The 16,885-nt window shown below is 65.7% G+C and overlaps 1 protein-coding gene across 1 annotated transcript; it reads left to right on the plus strand.

Moving 5' to 3' along the window:
• Window positions 1-960: 960 nt before the first annotated feature.
• Mef2b (myocyte enhancer factor 2B) lies at window positions 961-15,362 on the plus strand. Its single transcript, XM_070008052.1, has 9 exons — window positions 961-978; window positions 11,738-11,820; window positions 12,186-12,389; window positions 13,137-13,259; window positions 13,953-14,100; window positions 14,207-14,307; window positions 14,385-14,478; window positions 14,771-14,879; window positions 15,173-15,362. The coding sequence occupies exons 2-9, from the start codon at window positions 11,767-11,769 to the stop codon at window positions 15,360-15,362; spliced, it is 1,023 nt and encodes a 340-aa protein (XP_069864153.1). The 5' UTR covers window positions 961-978; window positions 11,738-11,766.
• Window positions 15,363-16,885: the final 1,523 nt, after the last annotated feature.

The following is a 16,885-nucleotide window of genomic DNA, read 5'->3' on the forward strand; positions in this document are numbered from 1 at the left end:
CGTGTGTGTATTGTGTGTATCCTGTGTGTGTATCCTGTGTGTATCCTGGGTGTGTATGTGTGTATCCTGTGTGTATGCTGTGTGTATGTGTATTGTGTATGTGTATTCTGTGTGTGTATATGTGTATCGTGTGTGTATATCCTGTGTGTGTAGAGTGTGTGTTGTGTGTGTATGTGTGTATCGTGTGTATATATCCTGTGTGTGCATGTGTATTGTGTGTGTGTGTATGTATCCTGTGTGTGTGTGTATCCTGTGTGTGTGTGTGTATCCTGTGTGTGTGTGTGTATCGTGTGTGTGTGTGTGTGTGTGTGTTTAGAGTCTCCTGGCCCTCTCTGGGCCTCCTCTGGCCTGGTGGGGGAAGGTTTGGGGGGCTTGGGCCCGCGCTGCCAGGCTCCCCACAGTTGGTCTCTGAAGAGGAGCAGGGACGAGGGGCCGCGGCAGGGTGGGGGTGGGACGGAGCGGGGAAGGAGCCTGGGGCCCTGGGGGCCGAGGAGGGGTCGCAGGGCCATGGGACCAGGCCCTGGACCCGTCCTGGCCCTTGGAGGCCGAGGCGCCCAGGCTAGCCCCGGGAGCCAGGTCACCCGGATGACACCCCCCCCCCCCCCCCGCGCGCCCATACTGCGCGGGTCAGCCGGCCCAGGGATGGAGAGCGGAGATCCGAGCCGAGTCGGGGACAGCGTCACGGGGGCTCCCGGGGGTCGGCGGCGCGGACGGGGCCCCGCGGAGGCCGGGAAGCCTGGGGGCCCGCGGCCCGCGGCCCTGCGAGCCGAGCCCTGCGCGGCTCCGGAACCGGGGGCGGGGCCGCGCGCCAGGCCACGCCCAGAGCCACGCCCGCCGCGCCCACGGGTCGGCCCTCCATGCAAATTAGGGTGGCGACGGCCAATCAGCCGCGGGGGCGTGGCCTGAGCGGGGCTGGCACCTGCGCGGGCGGCGCGGGAAGCGGAGTGCGGTGCGGCTCCAGGTCTGCAGCGCCCACAGGTGCGTGTGGGCCGGGCGGGGCGGGTGTGCGGGCCGGGCGGGGCGGGTGTGCGTCGCTGTGGCCGTGCGCGCGTCGGTCCCGGGACTCGAACTCGGGGCCCGGGCGCCTTTCCCCAGCTTTTCCGCTCCGGGCCGGCTACCGCCGGGGCCGCAGCTCCGCTCGGGCTTTGGGCTGCGGGACTTTCCGGCCGGGGTGCGGGGTAGGCGGGGCCGTGCGGGGCGCACCCAGTCTCGCAGCCCCCTGCCGCCTCTCCTCCCCGCGGCGGGGCAGTGTCCTCCCCGTGCCTCGGTTCCCCTGGGGCCGCGGGGCCGGGCGGACAGGCGGCAGCACGGCCGGACAGGCAGACAGGCTGGGGACGCCGCCGGCCGCGCTCCCGTCGGGCCGGCGCGGGGCGGTCCGGCCTGGCCCAAGCCCCCCGGACGCCTCAGGGCCTGGAGACAGCGAACCTACCTTCAAAGAAGCGGTTAGGTACGGGCTGGGTCGAGGCCCTGGGTTCGAGTCCTCAGCACCCCATACACAGAAAAAGCTGGAAGGGGCGCTGTGGCTCAGCGGAGAGCGCTAGCCTTGAGCTGAAGAGCTGAGGGACAGTGCCCAGGCCCCGAGTTCAAGCCCCAGGACTGGCAAAGAGAAAAGAAAAAGATGGGGGGAATGTAGTTAAGAGCTGGGCACTGGTGGCTGACGCCCATAATCCCAGCTATGCAAGAGGCTGGAGATCTAAAGGCAGCAGTTCAGTGCCAGCCTGGACAGACAAACTGGACAGACTCTCCAAGGAACCAGCAGAATGCTGCGGTGGAGCTGTGGCTCGACTTGTAGAGCACCAGCCACGCGTGGAAAAGCTCAGAGACAGCAGCATCCAGACCAAGTTCCTGCTCCAGTACCCCCCCCACACACACACACACTGAACACGTCCCCGCCCGCCCTGGGTTCCATCCTTGTCGCAGGAAACCGTGTTTAGCTCTCGAAGGACCAGTGCTGGACGTTTTCTCCCCAGCCAGTGTTGTGTTTCTTCACCCAGCACCTCTCTGAAGGGAGAAGCGGACGCAGTCTTCAGGACACACACAGGTGGAGGGGACACCCAGGCAGAGAGAGAGAAGGGAGAGTCTCCGAAGCTGGCTTTTGCGTGGCAGTTGTTTTTGTTTTGAAGAGGGGAGAGATAAAGGTCTGGTAGGGACCCCTTTCCCCCCCCTGCCCCTGGCTCCCCAGGGAAGTAACCGCATACGAGCCTCCCTGCCCTGTGTGTCCTGTGGCGGGGCTCTGCCGTCTCTGAGCGCTGTGCACACCTTGGTGTCCAGAGCAAGTGGAAGCCGACCTTGGCTTTGCAATTTCAACTAATGATCGTTGTTGTGTGTGTGTGCATGGGTGCACGCGCGTGTGTTTGGAATAATGAGGATGAAACCTGGTGTCCTGTGAATGCTCATGCCCAGCATTCAACTTATTCTTACTTGATTTGCCTGTGTGCTGGTCCTGGTTTTTTTGTTTTTTGTTTTTTTGTCGTCGGTTGTGGGGCTTGAACTCGGCCTGGCTCTGTCCCTTAGCTCTTTAGCTCAAGGCCAGCACTCTGCCACTTGAGCCACAGCGCCCCTTCTGGATTTTTTAGTGGTTAATTGGATATAAGAGTCTCACGGACTTTTCTGCCTGGGCTGGCTTTGAACTGTGATCCTCAGATCTCAGCCTCCTCTGTAGCTAGGATGACAGGAATGAGCCACTGGTGCCCAGCTGGTCCTGGGGTTTGAACTCATGGCCTAGGCGCTGTCCCTGAGCTTTTGTACACAAGGCTGGTACTCTCCCACTCAAGCCACAGCTTCACTTCTGGCTTTTTGGTGGTTCGTTGGAGCTAAGAGGCTCACAGACTTTCCTGCCCAGGCTGGCTTCGATCCGTGGTCCTCAGCTCCCACGCTCTTTAATAGCTAGCATTACAGGGGTGACCTGCTATGCCCTTACTTAAATCTTCATCAACCCGGCGGGGAATGCGGTCTGCGATGCAGTGGGTGGACACGCGCTGGGGAACGCCTGAGGGTGCATGTCTGTGGGTGCGGGTCTTTGGGCTGAGGGAGCTTGCTCGGGTCCCAGCCTGTGCACTCAGTGGAGTGTGGGGGAAGCAGGACACCCCAGACTCAGGGATGAGCCCCTCAGGCCTGGAGAAGCTCAAGCTCACAGGCAGACAGCGCAGTAAGTTTGGGGTGCTTCGGGAAGACCCCAGATGCACGCCCAGGCGTCAGTGGGGATGGGGTGGGGGTGGGGAGGGGGGACCCGGCCTTCAGTGTAGACGCAGCCGGGAGGTCCCGTGTGTGTCTCGGTGGAGTGTGGGTTGGGGTCTCTAGTGAGGTCTGAATCAACCTGTGCTCCCCCGCTAAGCCCTCCAGATCAAAGTGGAGGCTGGGAAGGGAAGGTTCTAGAAGGTTGGGATACGGCCTCCCTCACGGCAAAGCTTTGAGCCTGTCTTACCCACCTTTCCAACTGTTAGCCCTGCCCAAGCAGGCCCCACCATCTCCTGCTCCCCCAAGGCTTCTCCTCCACCGCCGTGGGGGCTTCTACAGAACACCCCGAGTGTGCCAGGTTCTAGGGGCTCATGCCTGTCACCCCAGCCGAGACACTGAGGTCTGAGATCATGGTTCAAAGCCAGTCCGGGGCAGGAGAAACTCTTACCTCCAATGAGCCAGCAAAGAAAGCCAGAAGTGGAGCTGTGGCCCAAGTGGTGGAGCACCAGCATTGAGCACAAAAGCACAGAGACAGCGCCCAGGCCCTGAGGTCCAGCCCAGGACCAGCACACACTCTGCCTCAGGGCCTCTTGCAGTGTCTCCCTTCCCTCCTCCTGCCCAGCACATTCCCACCTCAGGGCCTTTGCACCGGCCATGCTGTCCACCATTTCCCTACTTGGCTGGTGTCTTCCCGTCCTTAAGACCACCCTTCCAGAAAGGCCCATTGGGGCCGTCTGCGGCCACTCTCCCCCGACTTGGCCGTGTGTCTGTCTGTCTGTCATTGCCTTCCCCACCACCCTGGCCAGCCCTGCCTGTGCCCGGGCTCGTGTACCCAGGCATTTCTGGGGGTAGACAGTGGGGGGACAGGAACTGAGCTCCCCACTCCCACCCCCACCCCTCAAGCCTCAGCTCCGCTCAGCATCCCAGCTGGCCGCGTCCTGGGGCTTCCAGGCTGGGCACAGTCCCTTCCGCCCCGCGCTGACAGCTGTGCTAATTTCCCAAGCAGGGCGGCCCTGGTCTCTGGGGATGGATTTCTAGGGCCCCAAAGGGAGCTCACTTTCTCTGGAACAAAGAGAAGGAAATCTTGGGCTGGCCCCGCAGCCAGCGCTGCGGCTCAGGGGACATTAACCCCGGGCCGAGGGTGGCCGCGGCTCTCAGAGGTGGGACAGCAGGCTGGGGATGGGGGCAGGGCTTGCACCTGCTCGGGCCAGCGCCTGTGCCCGGTCAGGCGGGCCGCTTGTAAGTCCAGGTCTCACTGCCACGGGCCCGTGCCTGGCCAGAAAGAAACGAAGGCAGAGTCTGCAGGCGGGTACTTTGTCTTAGAATTTTTAATCTGGTGGCTCAAGTGATAGAGCATCTGTCTAGCAAGTGCAAAGCTATGAGTTCAAACACCAGTACTTGCTTTAAGAAAAAGACAGTAAGCCGGGCGCTGGTGGCTCACGCCTGTCATCCTAGCTACTCAGGAGGCTGAGATCTGAGGACCGAGGTTCAAAGCCAGCCTGGGCAGGAAAATCTGTGAGACTCTTTTTTTTTTTTTTTTTTTTTTTGTCGGTCGTGGGGCTTGAACTCTGGGCCTGGGCGCTGTCCCTCAGCTCTTCAGCTCAAGGCAAGCGCTCTACCACTTGAGCTACAGCGCCACTTCCGGTTTTCTGGTGGTTTATTGGAGATAGGAGTCTCACGGTCTCTCCTGCCCGGGCTGGCTTTGAACCGCGATCCTCAGATCTCAGCCTCCTGAGTAGCTAGGATTACAGGCGTGAGCCACCAGCGCCCGGCTGTGAGACTCTTATCTTCAATAAAGCATTAGAAAACTGGAAGTGGCGCTGTGGCTCAAGTGGTAGAGTGCTTGCCTTGAGCTGAAGAGGGACAGTGCCCAGGCTCTGAGTTCAAGCCCCATGACCGACTGAAAGAAAAAGAAAAGGCAGTAAAGCCAAGTAACGGTGGCTCCCGCCTGTTATCCCAGCGACTCAGGAGGTTGAAATCTGAGGACTGCGGTTCAAAGCCAGCTTGGGAAGGCAAGTCCATGAGACTTTTTTTTTTTTTTTTTGTCGGTTGTGGGGCTTGAACTCTGGGTCTGGGTGCTGTCCCTCAGCTCTTCAGCTCAAGGCAAGTGCTCTACCACTTGAGCTACAGCGCCACTTCTGGTGTTCTGGTGGTTTATTGGAGATAGGAGTCTCACGGTCTCTCCTGCCTGGGCTGGCTTTGAACCGCGATCCTCAGATCTCAGCCTCCTGAGTAGCTAGGATTACAGGCGAGAGCCACCGGCGCCCAGCTCCATGAGACTCTTATCTCTAGCTAACCACCAAAATGCCCCAAGTGGGGCTGTGCTCCGGTGGCAGAGCTCCAGCCTAAGTGGAGCTCTGGGACGGTGCCCAGGCTCTGAGCTCAAAACCCAGGATGGGCACCATCATGAGGAAGAGAATTTGATCTTCAGCCCTGGGGCTGCCTCCTTGGGTCCTGGGGCAGACCCTAGGCCTTTCACCCCACATTCCCACCCCCCCAGGCCACTGGAGGGGCCGAGAGTCTCTGGGCAGGCCTCAGTTTCCCCTGGCCAGAGGAACCTGTAGAGAGAGGCCGCTGTGGGCCATCTCTAGCGGAATGTTGTTTAGACAGACAGACGGACAGACAGACATGGCCCGAGATGCCCGAGCGTCCGCTGCCCCTCGGGTGGGCGCTGACCTCCGGCCTCAGGAGGAAGCCAGGGGTGCCAGGCCGGGAGGGGTGTCGGGGCCCGCGTGGGGCGGGCGCCCCTCCGGGGTGTGCGCGGGTCACGGTGGGGCCTGTGGTCCGGCGTCTCCGGCGCGTGTGGGGTTCGCCCGCCTGTCGGAGGAGCCGGGGCCCAGGACGGCGCGGACGACACCCCGGTGTGGGGACTCGCCGACTTTGGGGGCGCCGCGCCTGCTCTGGGGTCTGTGAGTGTGGGGGGACTCCCACCCCCGTGGCTGAACCCCGCGAATCCCCCGGCCTCTCCTGGTCTGGGCCCTGCCCTGGCCGCCCCGGCCCGTTCTCCTGGGGAGGAAACTGAGGCTGGGGCGGGGGAGGGGGCCGACCCGGGGCTCCTCGCGGCGGTGGGCGTGGCCTCGGCGGCGGGCGTGGCTCCCGCGGTGGGCGTGGCCGGGCCCGGGGAGCCGTGGGTGTGCGATGGGCGTGGCCTCGCCGCGGTGGGCGTGGCTCCGCGGTGGGCGTGGCCGGGCTCCAGGGAGGGTGGGGGCAGAGCGGCATCTGGGGTCGGAGCCGCCGCGGGGCGGGGGGGGGGGGGGATCCCCGGGTCCCCGGGTCCCCGGCTGCAAGGGGCGCTTCCCGCTTCCTGCCGCCCTAATGAGGTACTTGGGGAGCAGGTGATGAAACCGCAGCCCGGGGTTGCGTGAGGCGTGGCCGGCGCGGCGCCCCCTCCCCTCCCGCGGGCCGCCAGCGCCCGGCGCCTCTCACTTCTGCTGTCGGGGCGGCTGTGGGGTCGCGGGGCCTCGACGGGGCTGGCTCAGGGTCGCCCCATCCCAAGGAGGAGAAGGCCTCGGAGCGGCCCGAGGCCGGGGCGGAGGCTCAGGCTTAGAGGCCCCCGGCTGGAGGCTCACGGCTGGGGGCCCGGTGGAGACCCCCGGCTGGAGGCCCGGTGGAGGCCCGGTGGAGGCCCCCGGCTGGAGGCCCGGTGGAGGCCCGGTGGAGGCCCCCGGCTGGAGGCCCGGTGGAGGCCCGGTGGAGGCCCCCGGTGGAGGCCCCCGGGTGGAGGCCCGGTGGAGGCCCGGTGGAGGCCCCCGGGTGGAGGCCCGGTGGAGGCCCGGTGGAGGCCCCCGGGTGGAGGCCCCCGGGTGGAGGCCCGGTGGAGGCCCGGTGGAGGCCCCCGGCTGGAGGCCTGGTGGAGGCCGGCCCACCTGCTTCCCAGGTGGAGGCTTCCCGACCCCTGCCCAACTACAGAGCCACCGGCGGCGGCTGGGAGGCGCTGTGGGCGTCTGTGGATGGCTTGGTGACCGCAGAGCCAGCGCTTGGTGGGGTGCAGTGCGGGGGGCTCGAGCTCAGGGCTCCCGAGTTCCACGCCTGAGGAGCCTTCGGCGCCCCCAGCGCGGTACAGAGCCCCCTTGCTGTGTCCAGTCCTTAGATCTTCCCTGCCCCTCGCGGGCCTCGAGCCTGGGGCTGGCCTCCCCCTCCCCAGGGCGCCCCGCACCCCTGAGTCAGCACAGGCCCACTGCACACCTCATCCCGCCCCCCGCCTCCCCTGCATCTGTCAGGACTCCGGCCAGCACCCTGTCCCCTCCAGCACGGGGGCTGCAGTCCCGGGGCAGCTCTGTGTGTGTGTGTGTGTGTGTGTGTGTGTAACACCAGGCACGCGTGTGTGTCACCTGCCTGTCACCCTAGCTCCTCGGGAGGCAGGTGGTTTGGTGAACCCCAGCCAGAAAAGTCGGGGAGACTGAGGAAGCTGGGTGAGGGGGTGCATCTCTCGCCCCAGCTCCGGCGGGAAGCTAAAACAGACGGAGCAAAGTAGGAACACAGGCCCAGGCAGGAAGCAAGACCCCAGCACCCCTCTCGCCCCCTAAAAAACTCCCACAACAGGCCTGGAGGTGTGACTCAGGATGGGTGAGGCCCAGATTCAAACCCTCACCACCCAACAACCCAGAAACGGTCACCCCAGCCACTCAGGAGGCTGAGGTCTGAGGACCGAGGTTCGAAGCCAGCCCAGGCAGGAAAGTCTGTGAGACTCCGATCTCCAATGAACCACCAGAAAACTGGAAGTGGTGCTGTGGTGCAAATGGTAGAGCACCAAGCCCTGAGTGAAACGCTCAGCGACAGCACTCAGGCCCTGAGTTCAAGCCCCACCACTACCACCACCACCACCAACAACAAAAGTATTTCTTTCAGCACTGGGCCCGGGTCACGGGGTGTCACGCGTGCTGGGCGAGTGCTCACGCCCGCGCCCGGCCAGACCCAGGGGATCTATGGTTGAGGGCAGATCGCAGCCAGAGCAGCCCGCACGGCACCCGACGATGACAAAGCCATTTGCACAAACAGGACACACCTGTGTGCCCGCGCGGGCACAGGGCCATCCCGGCCCCCCGGGGCTTCCCCGCTGGACACCGTCCCCGACGGCCCCTCCACCAGGTGGCCAGGTGCACGCCAGGGTGGTAGGCGCTGGGGGTTTTTGGTGGTGCTTGTGCTGGAGCGCCGGGCTTTGCCCTTGCTGATTGCCAGCCTCTGCCGTCAGCCGAGACGGGCGCTCCACTCTGCTTTGTTTTCTTTCCTCCTTTTTCTTGCTATTGTTGTCGGTCGTGGGGCCTGAACTCGGGGCCTGGGCGCTGCCCCTCAGCTCTTCAGCTCAAGGCTGGCACTCTACTGCTTGAGCCACAGTGACACTTCCAGGTTTTGAGTGGCGAGGTGGAGATTAAGAGTCTCCTTGTCTTTTCTGTGCAGGCTGGCTTCGAACTGAGATCATCTGGTCTTAGCCTCCTGAGTTGCTAGGATGAGGGGTGTGGGCCTGGGTGCCTGGCTCTGGTATCTTTTTTTTTTTTTTTTTTTTGGGTCCGGTCGTGGAGCCTGAACTCTGGGCCTGGGCGCTGTCCCTCAGCTCTTCAGCTCAAGGCTAGCGCTCTACCACTTGAGCCACAGTGCCACTTCCGGCTTTTTTCTTTTTGCTTATGTGGTGCTGAGGAATGGAACCCAGGGCCTCAGGCATGCCAGGCAAGCGCTCTACCACTGAGCCACCTTCCCAGCGCCCTGGCTTTAGTGTCTTCAGGAGTGGCATTAGCCTTGATATTTCCAATGCTTTGAGGTTTGAACAAAGCAGTTGTAAAATCACCTGGGCCTGTGCTCACTTTCTCTCTCCCTCTCCCCCCTCCCCTCTGTGTCTGACTGTGCCGCTGGGGTGAAGCTCAGGACCTTGCCCTTGCTGGGCAGGTGCTCTACCATGTAAGCCACTGTGCCAGCCCAGTTTTGCCCAGCTCGGGCTGTACTCCTTGGGTCTCTTTGAGTGTTGCAGGTGACAGTCATGAGCAGCCACGAACTGGGATGGGAGTCTCTCGAACTTACTATTTTTTAAACCCAGAACGGCCTTGAATTTCTATCCCCTAATGTCTGCCTCCCGGTCGGCTGGGATTACAGACGGGAGCCACCATGCCTGGATTTTTATTTGAGATGAGGTCTGGGCGAATGCATCTCAGACCAAGCAGATCTCCTGCCTGCCAGGTAGCCTGGACTGCAGGTGTGAGCCGCTGCTCTGGTGGGTAGCTGGTTCATGAGAGGTCTCCGTGTCTTCTTTGCCCTCCCGGGGTCGGGGGTCATCAGCGTGCCCTGGAGGCCCGCCCGGCTTGGTGCGTGTGCAGTGGGATGTATGGAGACATGAAGGGCTTAGAGCCGGCACCTGTCATCCCAGCCAATCAGGAGGCTGAGATAGTCCATGGACCCCGGATTCCGCCCATCCCTCCTCCCCCTGCGCCCCAGGTGCGGCCCCCCTTGGGATCTGGGGGGCAGGGGCTGTGTGTGGGGAGACGTTCTCCTCCCCCTTGCACACGCCCCCCCACGCAGTTCCGATCACCCCGGCATCGGGATTTGCATGGCGCCCCTCTGCCCGCGGGCCCCGCACCTGGGCCCTGGCGCCGCCACCGCTCGGGGCCGCATTTGCATGCGGTGTATTTCTGGGCCCGTGCAGTCATGGGGGAAGTTGTTGAGGGAAACACATCTCTCAAGGGTGTGGGGGACAAGGCTGGCTGGCTGGGCCCGGCCCGGCCCCGGGGGTCCGGCAGACTGCACCCAGCCCGTGCTGGAGAAATGCTCTGAGGGTGGGTTTTGAAGCAGCCAGGAGAACTGGCAGGTGAAGCAGGAGTCCAGCGGCTTCCGGGCAGAGCTGCTCATTGGAGGGAAGGAGGGGGATCGGCGCTGGCTTACGCCAGATCAGAGACAGCGCGGAAGACCCTGGGTGGGCCCCGGTCCAGGGTGGCTTCCAAGCTCCCTGGTCATCAGGAATCACCACCTGCCAGGTGCTGTGGCTCACGCCTGGCATCCCGGCTGCTCAGGGGGCTGAGATCTGAGGATCGCGGTTCAAAGCCAGCCCAGGCAGGAAAGTCCATGAGACTCTCATCTCCAATAAATCACCAGAAAACCAGAAGTGGTGCTGTGGCTAAAGATGTAGAACACTCGACTTGAGCTGAAGAGCTGAGGGACAGCGCCCAGGCCCAGAGTTCAAGACCCATCACTAGCCCCCTTAAAGCCTCCAATTCCATCAGTCAATCAGTCAATGCCAGCCCCAGTTTTCATTGGCTCCCAGAGTGAAGCCCATAGCGCCAGGGCTGCTCCTGTGGCCCTGGGCTCCTGGCCTCTCCCTGGCTCACCCTGGTACCTCAGGACCTTTGCACACATTGCAGGCTGCTCCTGAATTCCCTGTCTCATGGTGTCACTTAGCTCTTGGGATGCCCCACCTTGCAATTCCCGCCCCCCTGCCATGCACTCCAGAGCCAGCTCTGCCCAGCCCGAGTGGCTCAGGCCCCAGCCCAGCACACTCAGGACCCCGCATGGTGGTGGGACATTTCTGGCGCCAGCTTGGGAGTCTCTGGGAGGAGCTCCACGGCCCCACCATGGGAACCTGCCGATTCCTGCTGGGGTCAGAATTAGCCCCGTGGTTAAATATAGCAAGTGGAGCGGAGTCGGGTGGCTGGGCCAGGGCCTGGGCTCTGCCTCTGTGCAGCTCAGAGAGCCTGGAGTGCGGCCAGGCGCACAGAGGCCGCGGGGGCCGTGGGGGCCGTGGGGGCTGCAGGGGGCCACAGGGGACTGTGGAGTGCCCTCGAAACACTGGATGCTACTGAGGGCACTTTTTTCTTTTTGTCGGTCGTGGATCTTGAACTCTGGGCCTAGGCGCTGTCCCTCAGCTCTTCAGCTCAAGGTGAGCGCTCTACCACTGGAGCCACAGCGCCACTTCTGGCTTTTTTCTTTTTGCTTATGTGGTGCTGAGGAATCGAACCCAGGGCCTCATGCATGTGAGGCAAGCGCGCTACCACTGAGCCACCTTCCCAGCCCTTTTTTTTAAAATTTACTGTGTGTGTGTGCGTGCGCGTGCATGCGCGTGTGCATGTGTGCGGGCTGTTTCTAGGGTTCCCACTCAGGGTCTGGGCACCCTCCCTTAGCTTTGTCTGCTCAAGTCTGGCTTCACTCTGTCATCCCAGCCACTTGGGAGGCTGAGATCTGTGGATCGAGGTTCAAAACCAGCCTGGTCAGGAATGTCTGTGACACTGATCTCCAACACACTACTCAGAAGAAGCTGGATGTGGTGCCATGGCTCAAGGGGTAGAGCGCCAGCCTTGAGCACAGAGAGGCTCAGGGACGGTGTCCAGGCCCTGAGTTCAAGCCCCAGGCCTGGCAAAACATACAAAAAGCCTCCTGGGCTTTCTGGGACAGCGGCCACCGGCTTGGACAGTCCAGCGAGCCTCCCGGGCCGCCTCTGGGATGGGTGGAGGCCAGGGCCAGCCCGCCAGCCAGGTCCCCCACAACCTTCCCCCTAGAGCCCAGTTGCATCAGGTAGTGTCCAGCAGGAAGGCGGGGTGCCTCTCCCCACGGCCCGTCCACGCTCTCGTCCCCCTCCCCCCAGATCTCGGCCTCTGGACTCAGCCAGGGACCATGGGGAGGAAGAAAATCCAGATTTCGCGAATTCTGGACCAAAGGAACCGGCAGGTGAGCCCTGGTGGGGAGTTGGGGGGCTCTTGGGGGGGCTAGCAGGGACAAGGCCTGGCCGTGTTGGGGGGGGGGAGTCCTATCATCCTCATCCAGGGTTTGAGATGGAGCCTTAGCTCCTTTTCATGGTGCTCATTTATTTCCTGGACGGCCCTGGCCACAGAGCTGAAACTCCGGCCCGACACCGCAGCCCAGGCCGGGGCCAGAACTGGCGAGCCCAGGGAGAGGGAGGGTGGCGCCCCCAGGGCCGGGGCGTCCGGGCTGGGTTTTGAGGCTGGAGTAGGAGTTTGCCGGAGGCGGCCTGGGCGGCGAGGGGAGGCTGCGGGCGCCCCAGTCCCCCTTAGCCGCGTCCTTCCCGGGCCCAGGTGACCTTCACGAAGCGGAAGTTCGGGCTGATGAAGAAGGCGTACGAGCTGAGCGTGCTGTGCGACTGCGAGATCGCGCTCATCATCTTCAACAGCGCGCACCGCCTCTTCCAGTACGCTAGCTCCGACATGGACCGCGTGCTGCTGCGCTACACCGAGTACAGCGAACCGCACGAGAGCCGCACCAACGCCGACATCCTGCAGGTGCGCGCGGGTCAAGGCCGGGCCGGGCCGGAGCCCATCCAGAGCCTCTGCCTGGGGGCGTGTCCTGGAAAGGGGCGTGTCCACCTGCGGGGGCGTGTCCACCTGGGGGCGTGTCTACCTGAAGGGGGTGTGCTATTGGATAGGGACTAGCCTGCACGTGGGCGTGCCTTCGTAGGACCCGGTTCCTGAGAGGGGCGTGTCTTCCCTAAGGGGCGCGTTCACCTACAGGGGCGTGTCTTCCTGAAGGGGTGTGTCAATAGAAGGGGGCGTGTCTGCATGCCGGTCTGTCCATTTACAGGGGCGTGTCTACCTGCAAGGGCGTGTCCGCCGGTGGGCGTGTCTTCCAGAGGGGCGTGTCCATAGCCAGGGGCACGCTGCCGGTGGGCGTGTCTTCCCGAGGGGGCGTGTCCACCGACAGGGGCGTGTCTTTCCTGGGCGTGTCCACCCTTACCGGCAGAGTACTGGGAAATCCCCGCACTGGGGGGGTGCGGGGAGACCCGCGTTCCATCCCACAGAGACGCCTCAGCCACAGGCAGATGCGGTCACTGAGGGGAGGACCAAAGGCCGCAGACACCGCAGGCCGGGCCCGCCTCCTCTGTCCTGCTGTGTGGCCGGGTGGGCTCCGCCCTCTGCGGCCCGTCCTCGCGCGCACACGTGGAACCTACACGCTCCCTGGCCAGGGTTTCCGCCGGTGAGCCCCGGACGGGGTGGAGGCCGGGTCCATCCTGCCGTTTCTTTTCCTCACAGACATTGAAGCGGAGGGGCCTGGAGGGCCCAGAGCTGGGGCCTGATGAAGGGCCCGAGGGGGCAGGGGAGAAGCTGCCCAGGCCCGATGGAGGGGACCCGGCCTTGCCCCGGCCGCGGCTCTACGTAAGTGTGTGTGTGGGTGGGTGGGTGTGTCCGTCTCCCCCCCCACTCACACCCGGGCTGAGACCTGAGGCCAGGACCTGACAGCGGTGGCTTCGAAGGACCGGCCGGTGACCGGCCACTCACTCCCACATGTCCAGTCCATCAAGACCCCTGGGCAGCCCAGAACCCCACACGCCAGGCAAGAGGCCCCAGCCTAACACGAACCCCAGCCTAACACGAACCCCAGCCTCCAACATGAGCCCCAGCCTCCAATATGAGCCCCAGCCTCCAACGTGAACCCCAGCCTAACACGAACCCCAGCCTCCAACATGAGCCCCGGCCTCCAACGCGAACCCCAGCCTAACACGAACCCCAGCCTCCAACATGAGCCCCCGGCCTCCAACGCGAACCCCAGCCTCCAACATGAGCCCCAGCCTGCAACGCGAACCCCAGCCTAACACGAACCCCAGCCTCCAACATGAGCCCCCGGCCTCCAACGCGAACCCCAGCCTAACACGAACCCCAGCCTCCAACATGAGCCCCAGCCTCCAACGCGAACCCCAGCCTCCAACATGAGCCCCCGGCCTCCAACGCGAACCCCCAGGCTGAGGGGAGCTCGTGGGTCCCAGAGGCTCCCGGAGGTGGGGCGCTGGCCCTGGCGCCCCGATTTCCCGTCCAGGTTGACCCGGCCCCCATCTCCCTCTCTGCCCGCAGCCGGCGGCCCCCGCGATGCCCGGCCCGGACGCGGTGTTCGGGGCGCTGCCCCCTCCGGGCTGCGACCCCGGCGGGCTCGGGGAGGCGCTGCCGGCCCACGGCCGCCCGTCGCCCTTCCGACCCGCAGCCCCCAGAGCGGGGCCCCCAGGTGAGCCGGGCGCGGGGGATGGGGTCGGGGTCGGCTGGGCGCGGGGGCGGGCCGGGGACGGTCACCCCGGCCCCGTGAGGGGTGACGGCGGCCTGGGGACCCCCAGGCCTGGGGCACCCTCTTTTCCCATCCAGCCACCTCGGCGGCAAGACGCCGCCGCCCCTGTTCCTGGCGGCGGAGCGGAGGCCGGGGCCGCTGGGCCCCTCGGTGAGTGCGGGGAGCCCGGGCGGGGGGCGGAAGGGGAGGACGCGAGCCTCAGTTTCCCCTCCGCGTTCCCCCCGCAGAGAAGCCTCTACAGCAGCCTGCAGAGCCCCGGCGCCGCCGCCGCGCCCGGACCCCCGCTGGGGGGCTTCCCGTTCCTCCCCGCGGGCCCGCCAGGTACGCCCGCGCCCCGGGGGCGCCCCGCACCACGGGGGGTCGCCCCGCACCACGGGGGGTCGCCCCGCACCATAGGGGGGGCGCCTCGCACCACGGGGGGTCGCCTCGTACCACGGGGGTCGCCCCGCACCACGGGGGGTCGCCTCGCACCATAGGGGGGGCGCCTCGCACCACGGGGGGTCGCCCCGCACCATAGGGGGGGCGCCTCGCACCACGGGGGAGCGTGTCGCCCGGCCGCCCCAGCCTGGCGCGCGGGAGTGAGGACGCTGCTCACGCGGGCCCCTCTTCCCAGAGTACAGCCTGGGGGACCCCCCGCCGCCCCCCGGCCTGCTGCAGCCCCCCGCCCTGGCCGCCTGGCCGTCCTCGAGGCCCGAGGGCCCTGCCGCCGCCGCCCAGGCCAGGTGAGCGCGTGCCGGGCGCCGCCGCCCCCTGCCGGCCGCCGGCGGAACTGCGCAGAGCGGGGCCTGGGGAAGGGGGCGGGGCCGGGGAAGGGGGCGGGGCCGGGGAAGTGGTGGGCGGGACCGGGGGTGAGGCGGGGCCGGGTCCCGGGGGCGGGGCCGGGGTCCCGGGGGTGAGGCGGGGCCGGGGTCCCGGGGGTGAGGCGGGGCCGGGGTCCCGGGGGCGAGGCGGGGCCGGGGTCCCGGGCCGGGCTCCCCGCGTGCGCTCACGGCGCCCCCTTCTCTCCGCCCCGCAGCGGGGGCCGCGGCCCGGGCGAGGACGGAGCCCCGCCGCGCGGCTCCGCCGCCAGCCCCGCGGTCAGCGTCAAGTCCGAGCGGCTGTCGCCGGCGCCCGGGGCCCCCGGGGACTTCCCGCGGCCTTTCCCGTTCCCGCTGCTGCTGCCCGCGCCGCCCGCGCGCCGTCTGCCCGCCGCCTGGCCGCGGTAGGAGCCGAGACGCGGGGCGCGGGGCCCCCCGGGAGCCCCATAACAGCGGGGTGCCGCCGACCGGGCCTGGCCGCCCTGGAAGCGCCGCGGGGGCGCCGCCCCGCACCCCCGCCCTCCCCGTCCCGGCCCGCACCCCTCCCCACCTGGGCCCCACCTGCTCCCCGGAGGACCCCCCAGAGCCCTCATCCCCCCTCCGAGGCCTTACTGTGGGTGCTTTGATTTGGGGCTCCCCTAGGGAAGCTGGAGCCCGGATGGGGTCCCTGTAGCGAGACGCAGGGGCCCCCAGCGGTTGGTCGGTGCGGGGGGGCCGGGCTCGAGGGGCCCCCTGCCCCCCCAGCAGCCGCTGCTCTCTGCCCAGGCGTGGGGGTGTCCAGATCCATCACCCCTATCCTCAGACCCCACAGCCCCCGGGCCTCGGTGGGACCCCATAGGTCACTGAAGATCTGATCTCTGAACCCCCCTCCTCCTGCGCCCTCCCCCACCAGGGACTCGCGCTTCTCTGGTACTGGGATTCGAACCGTGGGCCTGAAGCTTGCTCGGCAGGGGTTGGGGGAGGCCCCGCCCCGTGGAGGCCCGGCTAACCTTCTGCCTTGGGTGGTCTTGAGCTCCCTGACCTCTGCTTCCCAGGAGCCGAGGTGAGGGGTGTGCACCCCACCGCTGCCCACTCCTACAGTGGCCGCCCTGAGCCGGCGTGGAGGCCCCGGCCGGAGGTCCAGGCCGCTCAACAACCCCACCAACCCCAGCCTGAGCTCCTTGGGGCAGGGATGGGGGGGGTCTGCTCTGTGCTGGGCACCGAGGGGAGCCACAGGCCCCTTCCCCGTGGGCACCGGAGAGAAGAGAGCCCCGCACAGTGGGTCGGTACTAGAGCGCATGGTGTGCGCGGCCCATCTGGGGGCCACCCCACCCCAACGGGGACCCCGGCCACCTGGCTAGCTGAGGCGGTCGGGTGGGGGGCAGCTCTTGAACCCAGGAACTTGAGGCCATCCTGGATGATACATGAAGACCCCAGCTTAAACACACAATAAGCTGCAGTTTATTGGTCGGCTGTGCATGGCACTGCGCCCCCATCCCCTGGGGAGCTGCCTTCAGATCCCCCCCAGCACCGGATACCAGGGGGCGCTGGCCTTGGGGCTGTGAATTCCTGGTCTCCTTGGGCAGGAGGGAAGTTTGACGGCAGGCAGACCTGAGAACCAGGATCCACCGTGCCTCAGTGCACCAGAAGAGGGGCTTCAGATCTCACAGGAGTTTAGTCACTCGGAGGGAGGGGGGCCGGCACCGCTGGAGTGAGGCGGCCTGGCCTGGCCGTCTGGTCCAGGGGGCGATGGCACCGCAGGCCTCACTTGCTGCGGATGGAAACCTGGCGCTGACTCATATCTCAGTGCTCGCCGGAGGGGCGAGCGGGGACGCGTACATCCCAGCTTGTGACGCTATGCAGAGGTGGAGCCTCAGCCAGGCACTGGTGACTCACGCCTGTCATCCCAGCTTCTCAAGACACTGACATCTGAGGATCCTGGTTCAAAGCCA

This window comes from Dipodomys merriami, unplaced genomic scaffold, assembly GCF_024711535.1.
Source record: "Dipodomys merriami isolate MVZ:Mamm:240054 unplaced genomic scaffold, mDipMer1.0.p SCAF_70, whole genome shotgun sequence".
Classification (NCBI taxonomy): Eukaryota; Metazoa; Chordata; class Mammalia; order Rodentia; family Heteromyidae; genus Dipodomys; species Dipodomys merriami.